Below are 15237 nucleotides of genomic sequence, written 5' to 3'. Positions count from 1 at the left end.
TGCCCTTTGTGGAAGACTGCAATGCTAAAATATTCCATAGAAAGGGAGGTGCTTCAGAACAGTTTGCACAAAATGAAGGACTTCTTCCACCTGGATGGTAACAAACAGCCTAGCAAACTCACCTCTGAACTTTTTGGGTGGGTTATTAAGGTCACCTGCTTCTGGCTGTACAACACACCGGTCATCCACAAGGCTGCAAAGAAATGAGAAATCAAATAAGATTCTTTTCCTTTGCAATAGCTTACATCCTCGCTAGCAGAACCAAAGTGGTTTATCCACAATAAACATCCGAGTGGCCACTTCAGCAGAAGACATTGCCCAAATGCCAAATCTCTCTAAGAAGCATGCAGCTAATTTCTACTGTTGCCCAGAGCTATGCTTCTAGATAGGTGGGACAATAAGTAAGTAATTGCTCCTGTAAACTGCATCTGCTTTCTGTCCCCTCTTTGAGGTGCAGACAGAACAGCCCATATTCTAGTTGAGTGATAAACAGTCTTAAAACAATTATTGCCTCTTGGACAGATTTGAATAATGGTGTAATTGTGTTTGCATTAAAAGACAGAACAGGACAATGTGACCGGGTGAACTGGACACTGATTACACGGCTCTCCTTAAGTATCAAGAAAGGTAGAAGCATCAACTGCCACAGTCAAAATTGACCCTCAGGAGATAGGAAGGCATAAATACACCCTCCTGCTTCCCAGTCATAAACACTAGCAAAGTCAGGAGGGCAAACTAACCTCCTTTTAGCAGAAAGGAAGTGAATTGGATAAGTGAACCCAAGAGATTTTAATAGGAAACGCCAGCACAGAGCTTCTCCTGTGAACACACACTGGTAACAAAATAAACACCCAAAAACCTGGAGGCTCAATGCAAAGCCCACAGAGTACATTAAACATTTAAGATGTACTTGTCATCTCTGCTCTGCTCCTAGCATGCTGTGTCAACGTGGAGCTGCTCCATTATCAGACAGTATTTCCAATCACGAGGAATGCAACTGGAACCAAATATTCTGTTGTTTCTGATTTGATGTTCAGTTACACAATTTGGCCCCTTAAAACCAATCTGTCAAAGAGGCTTTCTACACAGATGTAGAACATAAAACTCAGAGGTCTTAGAGGTTTGAGAGGTCCATTCTCATGCAGGATCAACTTGAGAGACTGAGATCTAGAATATGAGAGTTGTTCCTTGCAGAGGCCGGTTACATGCAGGGAGCATCTGGAGACAACAGTTACGGAAAGTCAAGAAGTGCATAAGAATTAAGAGGTCAGAGAGACTAAGTGGACTCGACAGGTCTATGCATCTAAGATTTGCAAATGCAAACATTCAGAGTAAGTTGCTTTTTCCCCATGGATTTTCTCCCTATTTGGTATTTTACAAACATGCACGTGCTCCAACCAGAATGACAGCACTAATATCTGAGCTCACTGAAACACCTGCTTCTAGTGAACGAATGGCCAAAAGGTATTGAAAGTCAAATGGGTTACTCTGATAATCCCCCATACAGTTACTCTCAGTGCAGTGTATATCCCTCTCATCCTGAGATTCAATTGAAAGTAAGGAGGAGCTTCCCAAATTACTAAGAAAATAACTTCACAAGGTACAAAACACAGAAGAGGATATTTTATACGCTAGCAATCATAGTGATGACAGCACTGAGTTTGGGAAACAGCAAGAGTAAAGTCCTGATTAAACAACAGTCACGTCATAGGAGTATTAAATAGGAACACTCTTCAAAGAGAGTTATTTGGCTAAAATGACATTAGAATGTAGAGCAGTATCTGTTTCTCAACCTTCATTAGCCACATGAACAAGCCATTACACATCGTTATGACATCAGACTGTCAGAACTCCACATGGTATAAAGCACAATTACACTGAATCTTCTCTTTGGTTCTTTAATTTTCTCCAGGACAAAGACTAAATTAAATACGGGACAAAGCTAATTTGATTATGAAGGCTTATTAAGATGATAATGCATTTCATGTTTCACATAGCAATCGGGATTTCTGGCTCAAATTAGGCTCAGAAGATGTGTGGCCATTCTATAACGCCGTTACCTTAAAACAGTACTAATCGAATCAACGAGGATGCTTGTAATGCTGAGGGATCTTCAAATCTGCCATCGGAACATCTCATCAAGCCTAAAACAAATAGGTGCTTCGGGCCTGTAATGTCTAGAAGGACTACCCATGGTGAAAAATATCTGCTCAGCAATGCCATCAAAGCCACAGCCACTGCATAATGTTCATCATGCACTGTATAGGATTAAACATAACAACTTTCTACTTGTTTTGGAATTATCTACTGCCAAACTTGCTTCAATACTAGGAATAAAAAAGCCAAATGTATAGTATTGCTCAGTTCATTGTGCCAGTTTTCAGCAGATAGTATTTGGCCAGTTACGCAGCCGATCAAATACTGCACAGTGTGCATCTCATATTTGACGAGTACCTGGGAAATTTGTCAAATACATTTGCCAAATACTATTCAACCAACCCTACTTACTACATTCCCTTGCTTTTATCATACCTTCTTTCCCTTCTGGCAGCATCCCATATTTTCTTCTCTTTCCTATAATAGATCATGGTGCATCTTCAGTGTCTGCTTCCTTCTCTGCCCCCTTATTTTCCAGAATCCTAATAGCTAGAGGACTAAACCTACAAGTTAGTTTGGAGTCACTGTGATGAGATTCCAGCCCATTGTTTCCTGCTGAGAGACTTACCAGGATGCTGTCTTTGTACCCTGCTTGGGAGCTTCATTTATCAGATGCATCTGGACAGTAGGCATCAAAAAATTTGCTGTCACTGTACCCACCCTGAGGCCCTTACGGCTACTGGAAATGAGAAAGAGCATGTTGTGTGCGTGCCCACTCACCACATCATCAAGCTTTCTGGTTGCTTCTTTGCTACTCGTTACCGAAGAACACAGCAACGTGCCACACTATTTCCCTCCCACTAATTTCCCACTGCTTTAAAACCAGGTGCCTGCATCTCATCCAGCCCCCTGGAAGCTCTTCCAAACTCATACACAGCTCCACTGCCAGCTTCCAACATTCTGAGAGAGTTCTCTTAAGCGGTAGTTGAGCAGAATCAAACATAACCCTGCCACTCGTGTCAAAGCTACATTTCAATTCTGTGGTTTCTCTGCAGAGCCTTCCTATGTGAAGGACTACTTTCTGTTCAATGAGGTGGGATGCATGTCTTCCTGCTCGAGAGGCTCTCTCCTACAGAGCACCTGCTCAGATGGATTTGCAGAAGACAGCACAGAGGAGCTGTGTGAGGAAGCTCAGGGCACAGGAGCAGGCACAGCACGGCTCCCGGCACAGCTCCAGGGCAGCTGGCTGTTGCCAAAAGATTGAAAATGTTCTCCTCTGACTGAAGAAGTACAGTTTTGTTTTTCTGAGAAACCTCAAACACCGTAGGACAAGACACAACTAGTCATAGCAGTAATTCGGTGGCGTACAAACGGTTTGGCTCAGGGTTTCCAATTTTGTTTTTCCAATGCCTACACATACATCGCTATCTTCTTTTTTCCAATCAGTTCTGGGGCCTGTCTGTTGCTGACTGGGGTGGGCAGGAAGGGACAGGACAGGACACACGGATGGACATGGGACAGACAACATGAAATCATTTACTTTCATTCACTCCCTCTACCCACAGCTTAACCTTGGAAAGCCTCTTCCTCCCCACCAAGTACATTAACACCATACCACAGCCATCGATATGTCCTTCATCCTCCCAAGAAATCTAACTTGCAATATTTATTTCACGCCATTTTTAAACTTAGGGCAAGATCTGTACAGAACACAACTTGGCTTTGCCCAGCATTGCCTGGAAGTCGGGCCCACGGCAGCCGATTGAGCTCTGTTAGTTCTTACACATGTGTTTTGTACAAGAGAACAGCTGTTCTTACCCCAAAGTGCTAATAAATCCATTGGTTGAGCCCTCTGCATAGAGAGAACAAATATCTCCAATATGAAGGAAGCTCGACATCTTGTCAGTCATCTCTGGCTTAGAGCCCCTGGAAGAATAAAGTGAAACATTACTACTTATTATGTAGAACGATTTCTCCATACAAATCGCTGAAGGTTACAACAATAGGACTCCTTGTGTTTATTTGTTTGGAAAAAGGGACACGCTCCCATGTTGGAATTTCAGGTATCAAGGACAGCACAGCATGCCAAATTGCCTGCTTAGAAAAATAAGCTAGGGGAAAACAGCAGGCTGCTGGCACCCCATGCAGCATGGGTTGTTTCTCTAGAAGCCATATCCTACCCCACAGATGTTCACAGATACCTCACACCAGGCGTGCCAGAGTGTCTCATCCCATGCAAGAGGGGAAAAAAGGAAGAAGAGTGCTTCGGTTTAAGCTCCATTACTTGTACCATCTGTATTACAGCCCGTATCTCTGCCTAAAACACTTCCACCACAATGAGAGGTAGGTATGAGTGTATTTAAAGGTCCTCTGGTGTGCTGAAATAGCACTCACAGGAATAGTAATGTAAAACAGTGCCATGATTCATAGAACCATAGAAATCGTTGGAGTTGGAAAGGAACAGCTTCTGTCACCCACAGGAATGCTGGGGTGAGCCATGTACCCAGAGCTGCTGCTTCAAACAGGCCATTACACACTCAATATGCCCCACAATGGATTTCACATCTGAAAATGTAAAGCTTCAGATTTTCCAGGGGCAAATACTTTAAATGACATATAAAGAAGCCAAATCCCTGTGAAATGAGGAACGTTCAATCCTGTTTAAAAACAAACGTAAGGCAGAGGGGCCACGACTCAGCCTCGACAGCTTCTGCAGCATTAAGAACACCATTATTTCCTTCAAAGCCCCAAATCCTGGGCTGAATGGCACAGGACTTACCTGCCATTTAAACAAATACAGAACAGCCAGTTTCCATCTGCCACAGCAACAGAGAGAGACAAACAACAGGAGCCCTGATAAAAAGAAGCCCGACCAGAGAGTTTTCAAAGATGTCCTTTCAAAAGCCATTTACTGGTTTCTTGGAGATGTTCCTAAGCTGTGGCTTTTGATCACCAACCTCAAAACACTGAGTTAAGCTCTCTGCCCATGAGCCTCCTACCAGCAGGCAGCACTGAATCACCCTGAGCCGCTCAGCCCCGCAGGTCGGCGATGCTCCAAAGGGCAAAGCCCAGGACAGGGCTGCAAGGAAAAACAACCGCAAACACGTTCACCCTCCCTCACATCAAGCACGACACACCAAAATCAACTCCCAGCGAGCTACCATCAGGAGATACACAGCAGGAAATCATGCTGATATACAGCTCAGCCCTGACATGCGCGTGGGATAAAGATCCTTTTTCATTGAGTATTAACTTGTTTACCAAAGGTGTAAGGCTCAAGTTTATTAAGCAAGGCTGGAGATCAACGAGGACAGATTTGAGGGATTTAAAAGTTAATGCTGATAATACACAGCAGATATCAGAGTGCTGGCAAAAACCAAAGGCTGCACTTCTCTTCTGCAAAGCTGCAAACAACCATCCCTCCTCACTGCCTGGCCCAAAGCGTTGGGGTGGGGGGGGCAATAAACATAGCTGTTAAGCCAAAACATGTGTTGGACATTCTCATGGCTGTAAGTCATTGTGCCTCTTGTACAGTTGAAACCAAAATGAAGAAAAAAAAAGCAACCAAGAAAAACCCAAACGAGAACAGGCCAAGATCACAGGCAGAGTTGCAGAGTGAGGAATCTCAGCTCCTCTGAAATCAAACCTGCATGCACAGAAGCAATGTGCTTGGCTTCAGGTTGCTTGCTTAGTGCCAAGTCCTTCAGCCACTGCATATGCTACAGAGCCCAGCCCACAGAATCATAGAATGGCCTGGGTTGCAAAGGAGCACAGTGCTCATCCAGCTCCAAGCCCTGCTGCGTGCAGGTCGCCAACCAGCAGCCCAGGCTGCCCAGAGCCACATCCAGCCTGGCCTTGAATGCCTGCAGGGATGGGGCATCCACAGCCTCTTTGGGCAGCCTGTGCCAGTGCCTCACCACCCTCTGTGTGGAAAAGCACCCTCAATGTGAGAAAAAAAAAAAAAAAAAAGACAAAACTTCCCTTCCCTCTCCATAAGTGGACAGAAACCATCACTATCTATTTTAAAATACATGCCAGAAACATCAGATATAGGCAGAAAGACTGAATTAGCATCACCAGAATCTCAGCTTTCCTGATTTCCTGACTTGGAAGTTAACTACAAAAACTTCTTACAAAACAAACTTTCAGATCCTCAAAATGAAAGCTCTGCCTTAAGCTCACAGATCCCAAGCAAGGAGCAGCCAAGCATATAGAAAGTGTGGTAATTCTGGGGGCACAACGCCCGCTCTGCTCGGACACTTGCACTGATTTCTGATACTTCGGGGCTTTGGGGCTGTGCAGTTACAGCATCCCTACACACACTGCATTTCTAGCTCTTAACTCCTCCGTTTTACCACGGCAAGTAAGAATCCCTTTCAGCAGGAATTACTTCCCAGGACTGCATTATTTTCCTTTGGAAGAGGCAGATGTTTACCAAAGCAGTTTCCAAGAAAACGTGCAGGTCAAAATTATTCTTTTCTAGTGGAAATCAATTTTTTCTCTGAAAAAAAAAAAAAACAAAAAAGCCCAAACCCAACAAACCCTGATATCCCAGACCACTGAACAGAAGCAGGCCTAAGGATGTGCAATCAGATTTTGGCATCACAGTAACTATTTCCTCACTTGGCATTTCCCCCCAGGTTCCAGCAGGTGGGGCGAGGGGCTGAGTGACCCACATCGTGGTCTCACATGAAGGGAATCGTTTCCAAAGCAGCTCTGTTTAGTTGTAAGCTGCTTTCCTAGCCTCCTCCCAAGCACTAGTGATGCCTAACAAAATTAGTCCACTGGTTCATCAATTATTTGCATTAAACTAACAGAAATTGAGTATTTGCCACCTCTGAGTCTTAGGACAACTAGGATATCTGAGACAAAAAAACAACTCTAAGCTTTTCAAAAGCAACATTCCCAGGTGACCAGCTTGAAAACCCTGTCAAAGCAACCGGTCATCAGTGTGACCCCAAAATGTCAGCTGTATGGAGGTCTGTGTGTTCCCTGTGTCGGGGAGCCCGGAGGGAAAGCTCTGTTAGCCTGGGCACACACAGCCATGCTCACAGCACGGCTGGGGCACGCAGACCTTCCCACACCTGGGATCCACAGCACCGGGCACAGGCTGGCAGCAGTGACCCCTGAGGAACAAGGGATGGGGATTCCCGCGTGCACAGCCCATGGTGGTGTTCAAAGCAAAATCACTGCTCCAAAAGCAATTGTGCTCTGTAGATAAACATAAGCCTCACTCTGAAATTTGTTTATTTTAGATATGCCAGTGCCAAGAGCCATTGATTATTACTAGAGGGGAGGACCCCAAGGGCACCGTTGGTGCCGCACAGAACCAATTCCTGGCAGCTCTGTCATGACGTCATCAGAGCTGAACTAAAACTCCTTAACAAATGGAAGGTCAGGAGATGACAGCAGCGCAGCAATGCGGGCATACGGGCACGGAAAAGGTGAGCTGGGTTTCTCCAGACACGTGTTGGAGGTTTGTAACACAGATGGCTGCATGGTGGGCAGCAGCAACACGAGTTGTTAAAGGAGACAAAGGCGCTTCTGCTTTGGGGGAAAAGGAGGAATACTGACAAACTGTGCAATGCTTGAGATGAGAAATGGAATATGAACTAGAGGCAGGCTGTTGCATTGGGAAGTTGGCTGTATTTACCCATGAGCACAGAAAAACACCTCAAAGATGAACTACTATTTTTCTTTTTAAGCCCTGACAGCTTAAATTCTTCCAGTTATGCAGGCAATGACTTCAACCCGCCTATCATCTACGTAAAAGCCAGTGTGTCTTCAGATACATTTTATGCACAATTTACCTGCACAGGAAAACAGAACTAAGTCCCTATTTAAGAAGATAAACACAAATAACAAATACAGAACCCCGCAGAATCTGCAAGGCGCACCTCTCAAAGTCATTCTGCCCTCCTATAGCTTTGATGCATGGGACTGGCTATGAGAGTGCATTAGCTAAATCAGGAAGCAAACTAAAGCAAAGGGAACACCTCCAGAGTTTTAGCACGAGCACTGCCCTGCTGCTCCATGCTGCTTTGATGCCTGGTCTGTGATGGGACAGCAACCATAGGAAACACAGGGCCCATTTTTGGTCGCATCCATACAGATTCCATCTCGCACACCCTTAAAATGGGCTGCACTGCACACAGTGAATGCCAACAAGTAGGAGCAGCGCAGGCAGGCCATGTGCTCAGCCCAGTGACCTTGATTCAGCCACAGCAAGTTTGATACTGTCACTGAATCTCAGCTGGGAGATTTCAACTCGTGTTCCCATGCAAACACACTTCATAATGGCAGCTAAAGCAGAATTAGCAGTGAAAACACTTAGAAATCAAACTGACTGTTACATATCAAATACCTTAATGAGACATCTGCTTTTTGAAGATCTCGGAATAGGAAATGCAACTGCTTTGTAAACATATCACACTAATTTCTCCCATCACTCATCCCAATCTTCACACTCAGAAGCAAACAGGCTTCAGAGCAATGCTGGAGGCTTGTTTTCCTTGAGCAAGAGTTGAGGCCCTGTCTGAAGTTCCTCCTTACAGATGGGAACCACTGAAACAAAACTCCTGCAGGATGCTATTCCTCACCTTCAGCAATTGAGCACTGAAAGGCTTCTCAAAGAATTTCAAGCTATTTTGCAGATACCACATCTCATGCATCTGCTTTGTGCGGGATTTTAATACTCTACCCTATGACTGCAAATCCTATTTGTAAAATAAACAAGACCCACTAAATCTCATCACTGACAGCAGATCTCCAGCAACTGCGATACAAATGACTTTATCTTTTGAAGATGGCTCTAATAATGTTTATTTCGAGCAAGAAAGCTCCTCGCTGTGCCTTGTGGTCCCATGACGTGCTCTGTTCTCTATTATCATATTTTCACTGTAGTTTACTGCTCAATTAAATAGAGACTTGTGATCTTATACGTACTTTTCAGAAACTGGGGCAGCACTTATCAAAGTCGTCTTCCCTATTTAGACCGTTTAGGCAGGAATCAGATCTCAAACTGTGCTGCACTGCTTCAGGTTAATGCTGCAGACAGGAAGCTCCGCAGCCAAAGATCAGGTTTGGTTTTTAACAGAAAATAAATCCATTTTTAAGAGTAGAGACAACAAAAGCTAGGAAGCAAAGGACTGCTTAATGGCAAAAGCCATCACCATGCATGTGAGGACTGCCCTCACTCAGCAGGCACCACCAGCATCACAAAGACTTGGTCAGATGGGAATCCAGCAGACCACGCACACCTAAGGGACAGAATCAAGCAGAACTGTGCCCCTGGTATTTCTGCCTCAGGCCATGCAGATTACTTCTAAATGCTCCTGATCTCCCAGGGTTTCAGTGAAAGTTGGGCGCTGGAGCATCTCTGCAAATTGAAACTTCACAAGAAGATCCGATCCATAAGTCGGACCTACAGCCTCAGTCTAATGTTGCTCCTAACACACACTTTTCTAATGACTTCTACATGCTTGAGATGGGATCCTCCCAGCATTTTGTGCCTATTTTTACAGGTGCGATTCCTGTCATAAAAACTGAAACAAAAAAGCTTCTGTTCTCCATTTTTATTTCAATTTAAAAAAGAACGAAGGAAGGTTTCCTCCCGGAGGGCTGTCAGCAAGGTTCATAAGAATTCCATTAAAGCAGCTAAAGCAAGGAGGATGCTCCTTTTTAAAGACCACCCAGTGAATAAGCACTCTTCTGGGGCTGCAAAATGCAGCGCTGCCACTTTCAAAGCCTGGCTCAACAGACCATAGCGCACACAGCCCAGTGGGAAAGGGAAAGCAGCAGGGCTGGGCCATGGAGCAAAGGCTGCAGGCTCCAGCAGCAGGGACAGGTGTTGTCATTGTACAGATTACACATTTTAAAAGATATCAGCACGGTATGTTTATCTACCACACGATCTTGTTTTCCATTTAACTGCAGCCTCTCATGTCCAGAAGCCTGCTATCCACAGACAAGTTTTCTTTTGATGAACTGTTAGATTAAAAAGGAGAAACGCGCTTTCTCAGAGGAAGTATTTCTCAGTCTTAACACTTAAACACAGCAGACTTTTCTATAGCTTGCAGGTGGAGGACGAGGAGAAGGATGCAGCAGCACACAGGACTTAGCAACGGGCACACAGCAGGCTGAAGCCAGAGCCAATAAAGGGCTCCCTGCACACCTCTTAAATTCATCCAGCTTGACAATGACCAAGTTAATTGCGTTCTAGCCATACCTTTTGCTGCTGAGCAGAAAAACCCATTTATTTACAGTTGCCATTACAATTAGAAAGTTACTCAGAAGGTAATACTGAATAGGTGCAATGAAGCACGATTTAATGAAAAGGGAGAAACAGATGAAGGAACACATTTGGTCAACTTCAACCTCAAGAACATCCTCCACACAACAAATATGCATGACACTGATTATTTTTACTTGTCCAGAGCAGCCAGGTGGACAAACAGGCACCTGGCCATGACAGAAAAGCCACCTAAACACCCCTAACAAGGCACTGGGCAGCAGTTTGCTGTGACAGGCATCTCCCACCACAGCCATCAAGCTGATGTCAGAAACACAGCTGACAGATCCCACTGACAGGCAGGAGCCAAAAAAGAGCACCTATTAGAGATGCGCTGTCAGGGCACAAATCATTTTTAAAGTTTCAAACCAAATGTGACCTGACAGCAACTTTTTAATTCCATTAGAAGTGGGCAGCACTTGCTGAAGTTGATGCTTACTGAAGCCCATACTTACTGGCTCTAGACTTGGTGGGAGAAAGCAGCCTAGATGCCAGCTTCCCGGTGAAGCCCTATGAGCACACAGCGTTTTCCAGAATATTTTATTAGGAGAGACTTGGAACATGCCAAAAGAAATGGAGCAACCAATGTCAGGAATAAGGAGAGTGAGCATGGTTTACAGCATCCACTGAAGCCTGGCCAGGAAAACACATAAAACATTGCAGTCTGCATAGCCATACACCTACCAGACCTCACTCACGATGGGCTGCCTCCTACAGCCCACACTTCTTCCTTCAAGAGATGCAAGTTTCTGGCAAATACTCTAGATCTCTACATCTAGGGGAGCATTTTTGTTCTGCCTGTCCATCTCCCCAGACTGTCCTCACACAACTCTTTCACCTATCCTGAGTGCTGTACTTCCCACCTCCTCCTTTACCTTGGTGGAGGTTCTCTGCCCTCCATGGTGTCGCTGGAGTCTCCTTCCAGGATTGGGCTCTGCAGGATGGCTCCTGGTAGCTTCAGGTCCCCACTGGCAGTAGTGCCAATACGTCTCTTCCCCTAGCAGGGCTCTCCAGCTGAAGACTTGAGTCGTACCCGGCTCGCAGCTGCAGCAGCCCTATGGGGTGAGCTGGCTCCTTCCCTCCTGGACACCTCAGCAGGCAACCAGGTCTGAAGAGAGAGCCCAAGTGCCTGGGACAAGGCGCTGGGGAGGAGGAGCCCCTGCCAGCACATGACCAGCACGTGGGCAACCACTGGTGGCCAGGGGACCTACTTTGCACCCTCCTGACCCAAAAACCCAGCCGCTGTGGCTGCGGTGCAGGGGAGGCTCAAGCTCTCGGGCTGGGTGAACATGTTGGCCTCCCAGCAATCATCTAGAACTCAAGCACGAGTCATTCTTCCGAAGCGAAGTCTTGAAATACCGTACCAACTTAGCTCATAACATCAGCAACTGAATCTGCTTAACCCTTGCAGATGGAGGAGTGGCCAACTGGATTTACGTCCATCAGAAGATACATCAGTTTTCACTTAACCCTTCAGATCAGCACCATCAGCAAGCAACATCTGTCCCTATGTCTGCATGGGCTGCAGACAGGGCACAGACACCACAATACTACAATTAACACTTCTTTCTTCAGAACTTCCTGGCAGATGTCTGAATTTTTCAAGAGAAGGAAAAATTTTGCCAGGATGCAAACCAAATATTTGTTGAACATTCATACTAAACTGCTACTAAGCAATTCCCAGAAATTATTAAAAAAGAAGCCACAGCCCTCTGGCAGCATACATTTTTGGCCTACTGTGATCAAATTTCTTGAGTGTACATGGACAAAGATCACTGCCTTCTGCCTTCACACACCCTGCACAGGGCAGGGATGAGGAGAGCAATGAATCCTTTAAGTACACACCATTGTATCCGGATTCAGCATCCAGGCCTGTTCCCCTATAACTCAGGTTATGGGGAGTATCGGTATCAGGTTACTCCAGCAGCACAATCACTGTAACATCCTAAACACTTTAACAATCCAAAAATTGGCTTCTCAGAGGCTTTTACCAGCCCTTGCAGATCTGTTCAGCAATGATGCTAGAAGCACAAACTCTGAGCTCTCTGCTCCACCCCCCCCAGGGAGCGTTCTGGCACTCAGGGACGGAGTTACACTGCTGCAAGCTGTGTGCCAGCAAAGGAACGCCTGCTTCCACACACTTCTCACACATTTTTCTCCCTACAGGGTTAACTTGCCCAGGTCCACAGTGACTTTTTCCTCACTATACAGCACTGTTAGGAAGGAAGAATAAGTTGGTTCTCAAGCAAGTTTTGATAGGCTTCACCAAAAACCACAGCTAGGTTCAGAACACACAGCTGAATTCTGCAGCTTCATTCCAGTTGGAGCTACAGTTTCCCAAACAGGAGATGCATGATGGAACCACTCTGAGTCACCACAGACACGGATAGGATCTGCCAATGGAGTTCCCTGCCTGACACCACCTGTAAAGCAGCACCTGTGTGCACTCAGGCTCAATACAGGGGCTGTACAGAGCTGCTCAGAGTTTTGCCCACTCATCTTCTGCACTATTACACAATAAAAAGCTACCGAAGCAATAGGAATAAGTGAAAGTACTACGTCAAGAAGCAGAAACTCACTTGGAACATTCCATAAGGAAAATATTTATGTACCCAGATTAATATCACAGCCACACTATGACAGAACTGCTGCATTTACATAACTTTCTCCCAGCACACCACTTCCCAGCTCTAAGCCCCTTCGATCTCCCTAAGCTGCTTTGTGAGCTGCTTCCATTCCATCCCCTATGGGGTCCTGCATCCCTCCTGCCCCAAGGCACAGCCCTACAACCACAGCAGCCTTCACAGCTACAGCTTAACAGCACCACAGTTCTCATTACAAGTGGCTTTGCCACTAGTTGCACTGCACACCATGCACTAAGGACCTTGCACAGCATCACTGGGGAGCAGCACTGTCAGCTCACTGACTGCTCCATCCAAAGGGCAGAACAAGATGACAAGACAGGGCTCTGCATGTCTGGGTCCTGTTTTACATAGCACCGAAACACAAATTTGGCTTCAATAGCATCCATCTCCACAGTGCAGTGCCATAAGACCCTACTGACTTCGTCTCCTCCATTTACAACCAGGGACTCATGCCGGGTGCCCTTCCTCACACCTGCAGCTCCAACAACCACTACCAAAGGCTCCAGCCACTTGTGCACCCTCATGCTCTCCACGCTCCAATGCTGCTGCTCACAGCAAGCAAATCTTAGAAGACAATTTCCCACACTTAAGCTCCACCCCACAACTGCAAAGGCAAACGAGGGTTACTCTGCTGGTTTAGTCCCTAATTTATGAACCTCTCTCAGAGAAAACCCATTTCCCTATTTCAAGGCTTAATGAACATTGCAAAACAAGCAGGTGGGAGCAGGGGAAACACAGCTGGGCAAAGTCTCCAGCCTCAGGGCAGAACAAGGTGTTTTAACAAGAAAAAAACATTATTGACAAAAAAAAAGGCTAAGAAACATTAAAAGTAATTAGCTAGATAAACAGTTCTACCCCACAGCACTCCTGTAACAACTTGTTTGGAAAAAACAACGGAATTGTTTGTGTTTTTTATACTCACAATGACTCCTTTTTGTTGACGCACACCAATCACCACCCATTCACACCGTTACAAGTTGCTGGCTTTGACATCTGGTTATCAAAGAAGCACAGAAGGGTTGGGTTGGAAGGGCCCTCAAAGCCCCCCCAACGCCAATCCCCGCCGCGTTCTGGCTGCCCAGGGCCCCTCTAGGGATGGGGCAGCACTGCCGGGACCTCACTGCGAGAATTGGCCCCGCGTATCCAATCTAAATCTCCCCGTCACAGTTTAAAATCACTCCCCGTGTCCTGCTGCTAACAGACCACGCACAAAGTCTCTCTCCTGTTTATCGGCTCCCTCCAGGTAGCGGAAGGCCGCAGCGAGGACTCCCGGAGCCTTCTGTTCCCCAGGCTGCCCTCCCCGGCTCTCAGCCTTCCCTCTCAGCGGAGGTTCTCCTCCATCACCACGGTCTCCTCCGGCCCCGCTCCACCCGCCCCACACCCCTCTTGATCCATAGTCCCGGCTCGCTCCAAAGCGCCCCGTTACAGCCGCTACTCGCCCCCCGCAGCGGTCAGCCGGCGGCCCATTACCATTATCAGAACCGCGGGGCACCGAGGGCCCGCAGCGCCGTGCGAGGAAACGGGCTCACATCGCAGCGCGGGGAGCAGCGCGGTGCGCGAGCACGGAGGAACTTCGGCCGGGAAGGAGCGGGCTCAGCAGCTCACAGCCCGCACACGGCCGGGAAGCGCGGCTCGGGGCCTTCGGGCCGGACGGCACCGCGGGGCCGGGCGCCCCGGGGCAGCGGAGGAGTGAGAAGCCCGAGCGCCCGCACGGGCACGGCGCTGCTAACAGCCGAAGCGCACAGCGGCCACGCGCGCTGCCCCGCGCGCTGCCCACACCGCCGCTTCTCCCACCCGCAGCACTGTCGCCGCACCGAGCGGGCTCCCGCCGGACCCGCCGCCCTCCCCCCATCCCTACCTGGCTGCGGCGCGCGGGGCGGGCTAGCGGTGCAGCCCCATGCTGGCCGGCGGCGCTGCCCGCTCCGTTAGGATGAAGGCTGCGCCGAGCTGCCGCCGCCTCAGCCACGCATCCACATGGTTACTGCGCCCCGAGCGCGCCGCCGCGCCTTATATAGCCGCGCAGGGCCTTCTGGGTAGTGGAGTCCCGGCCGCTCCCCGCGCCGCGCGCTGGAGGCGGGCAGCGCCCTGACAGGACTACGGCTCCCAGCGTGCACCGCGCCGCGCCCGGAGCGCGGGCCCGCCGCGGAGTTCCCTGAGGGAGCGCTCTGCCAGGCTGGGGTCCTCGTCGGCGCCACGGGCCGACGC

The 15237-nt window shown here is 47.6% G+C and overlaps 1 protein-coding gene across 4 annotated transcripts in view; it reads right to left on the bottom strand.

Annotated features, from left to right (window-relative positions):
• Nucleotides 1-14962, bottom strand: part of ITPR1 (inositol 1,4,5-trisphosphate receptor type 1) — a 149420-nt gene extending 134458 nt beyond the window's left edge. The window contains exons 1-3 of one of the 4 annotated variants that reach the window (XM_042880947.1): nucleotides 14891-14962; nucleotides 3916-4023; nucleotides 123-193 (exon numbers count right to left, since the gene is read on the bottom strand). In XM_042880947.1, the coding sequence (XP_042736881.1) occupies nucleotides 123-193; nucleotides 3916-4007 (163 nt within the window). In that variant the 5' untranslated portion in view covers nucleotides 4008-4023; nucleotides 14891-14962. Of the gene's footprint in view, nucleotides 1-122; nucleotides 194-2725; nucleotides 2837-3915; nucleotides 4024-13954; nucleotides 14001-14890 lie in introns of those variants that run through there. The other 3 variants (XM_042880948.1, XM_042880951.1, XM_042880950.1) reach the window with 3 other exon arrangements.
• Nucleotides 14963-15237: the final 275 nt, after the last annotated feature.

Source organism: Lagopus leucura, unplaced genomic scaffold, assembly GCF_019238085.1.
Source record: "Lagopus leucura isolate 7727_CA_CO unplaced genomic scaffold, USGS_WTPT01 Super-Scaffold_100028, whole genome shotgun sequence".
Taxonomy (NCBI): domain Eukaryota; kingdom Metazoa; phylum Chordata; class Aves; order Galliformes; family Phasianidae; genus Lagopus; species Lagopus leucura.
Note: the sequence above shows the minus strand (reverse complement) of the source record. Positions and strands in the feature narration are given on the sequence as shown.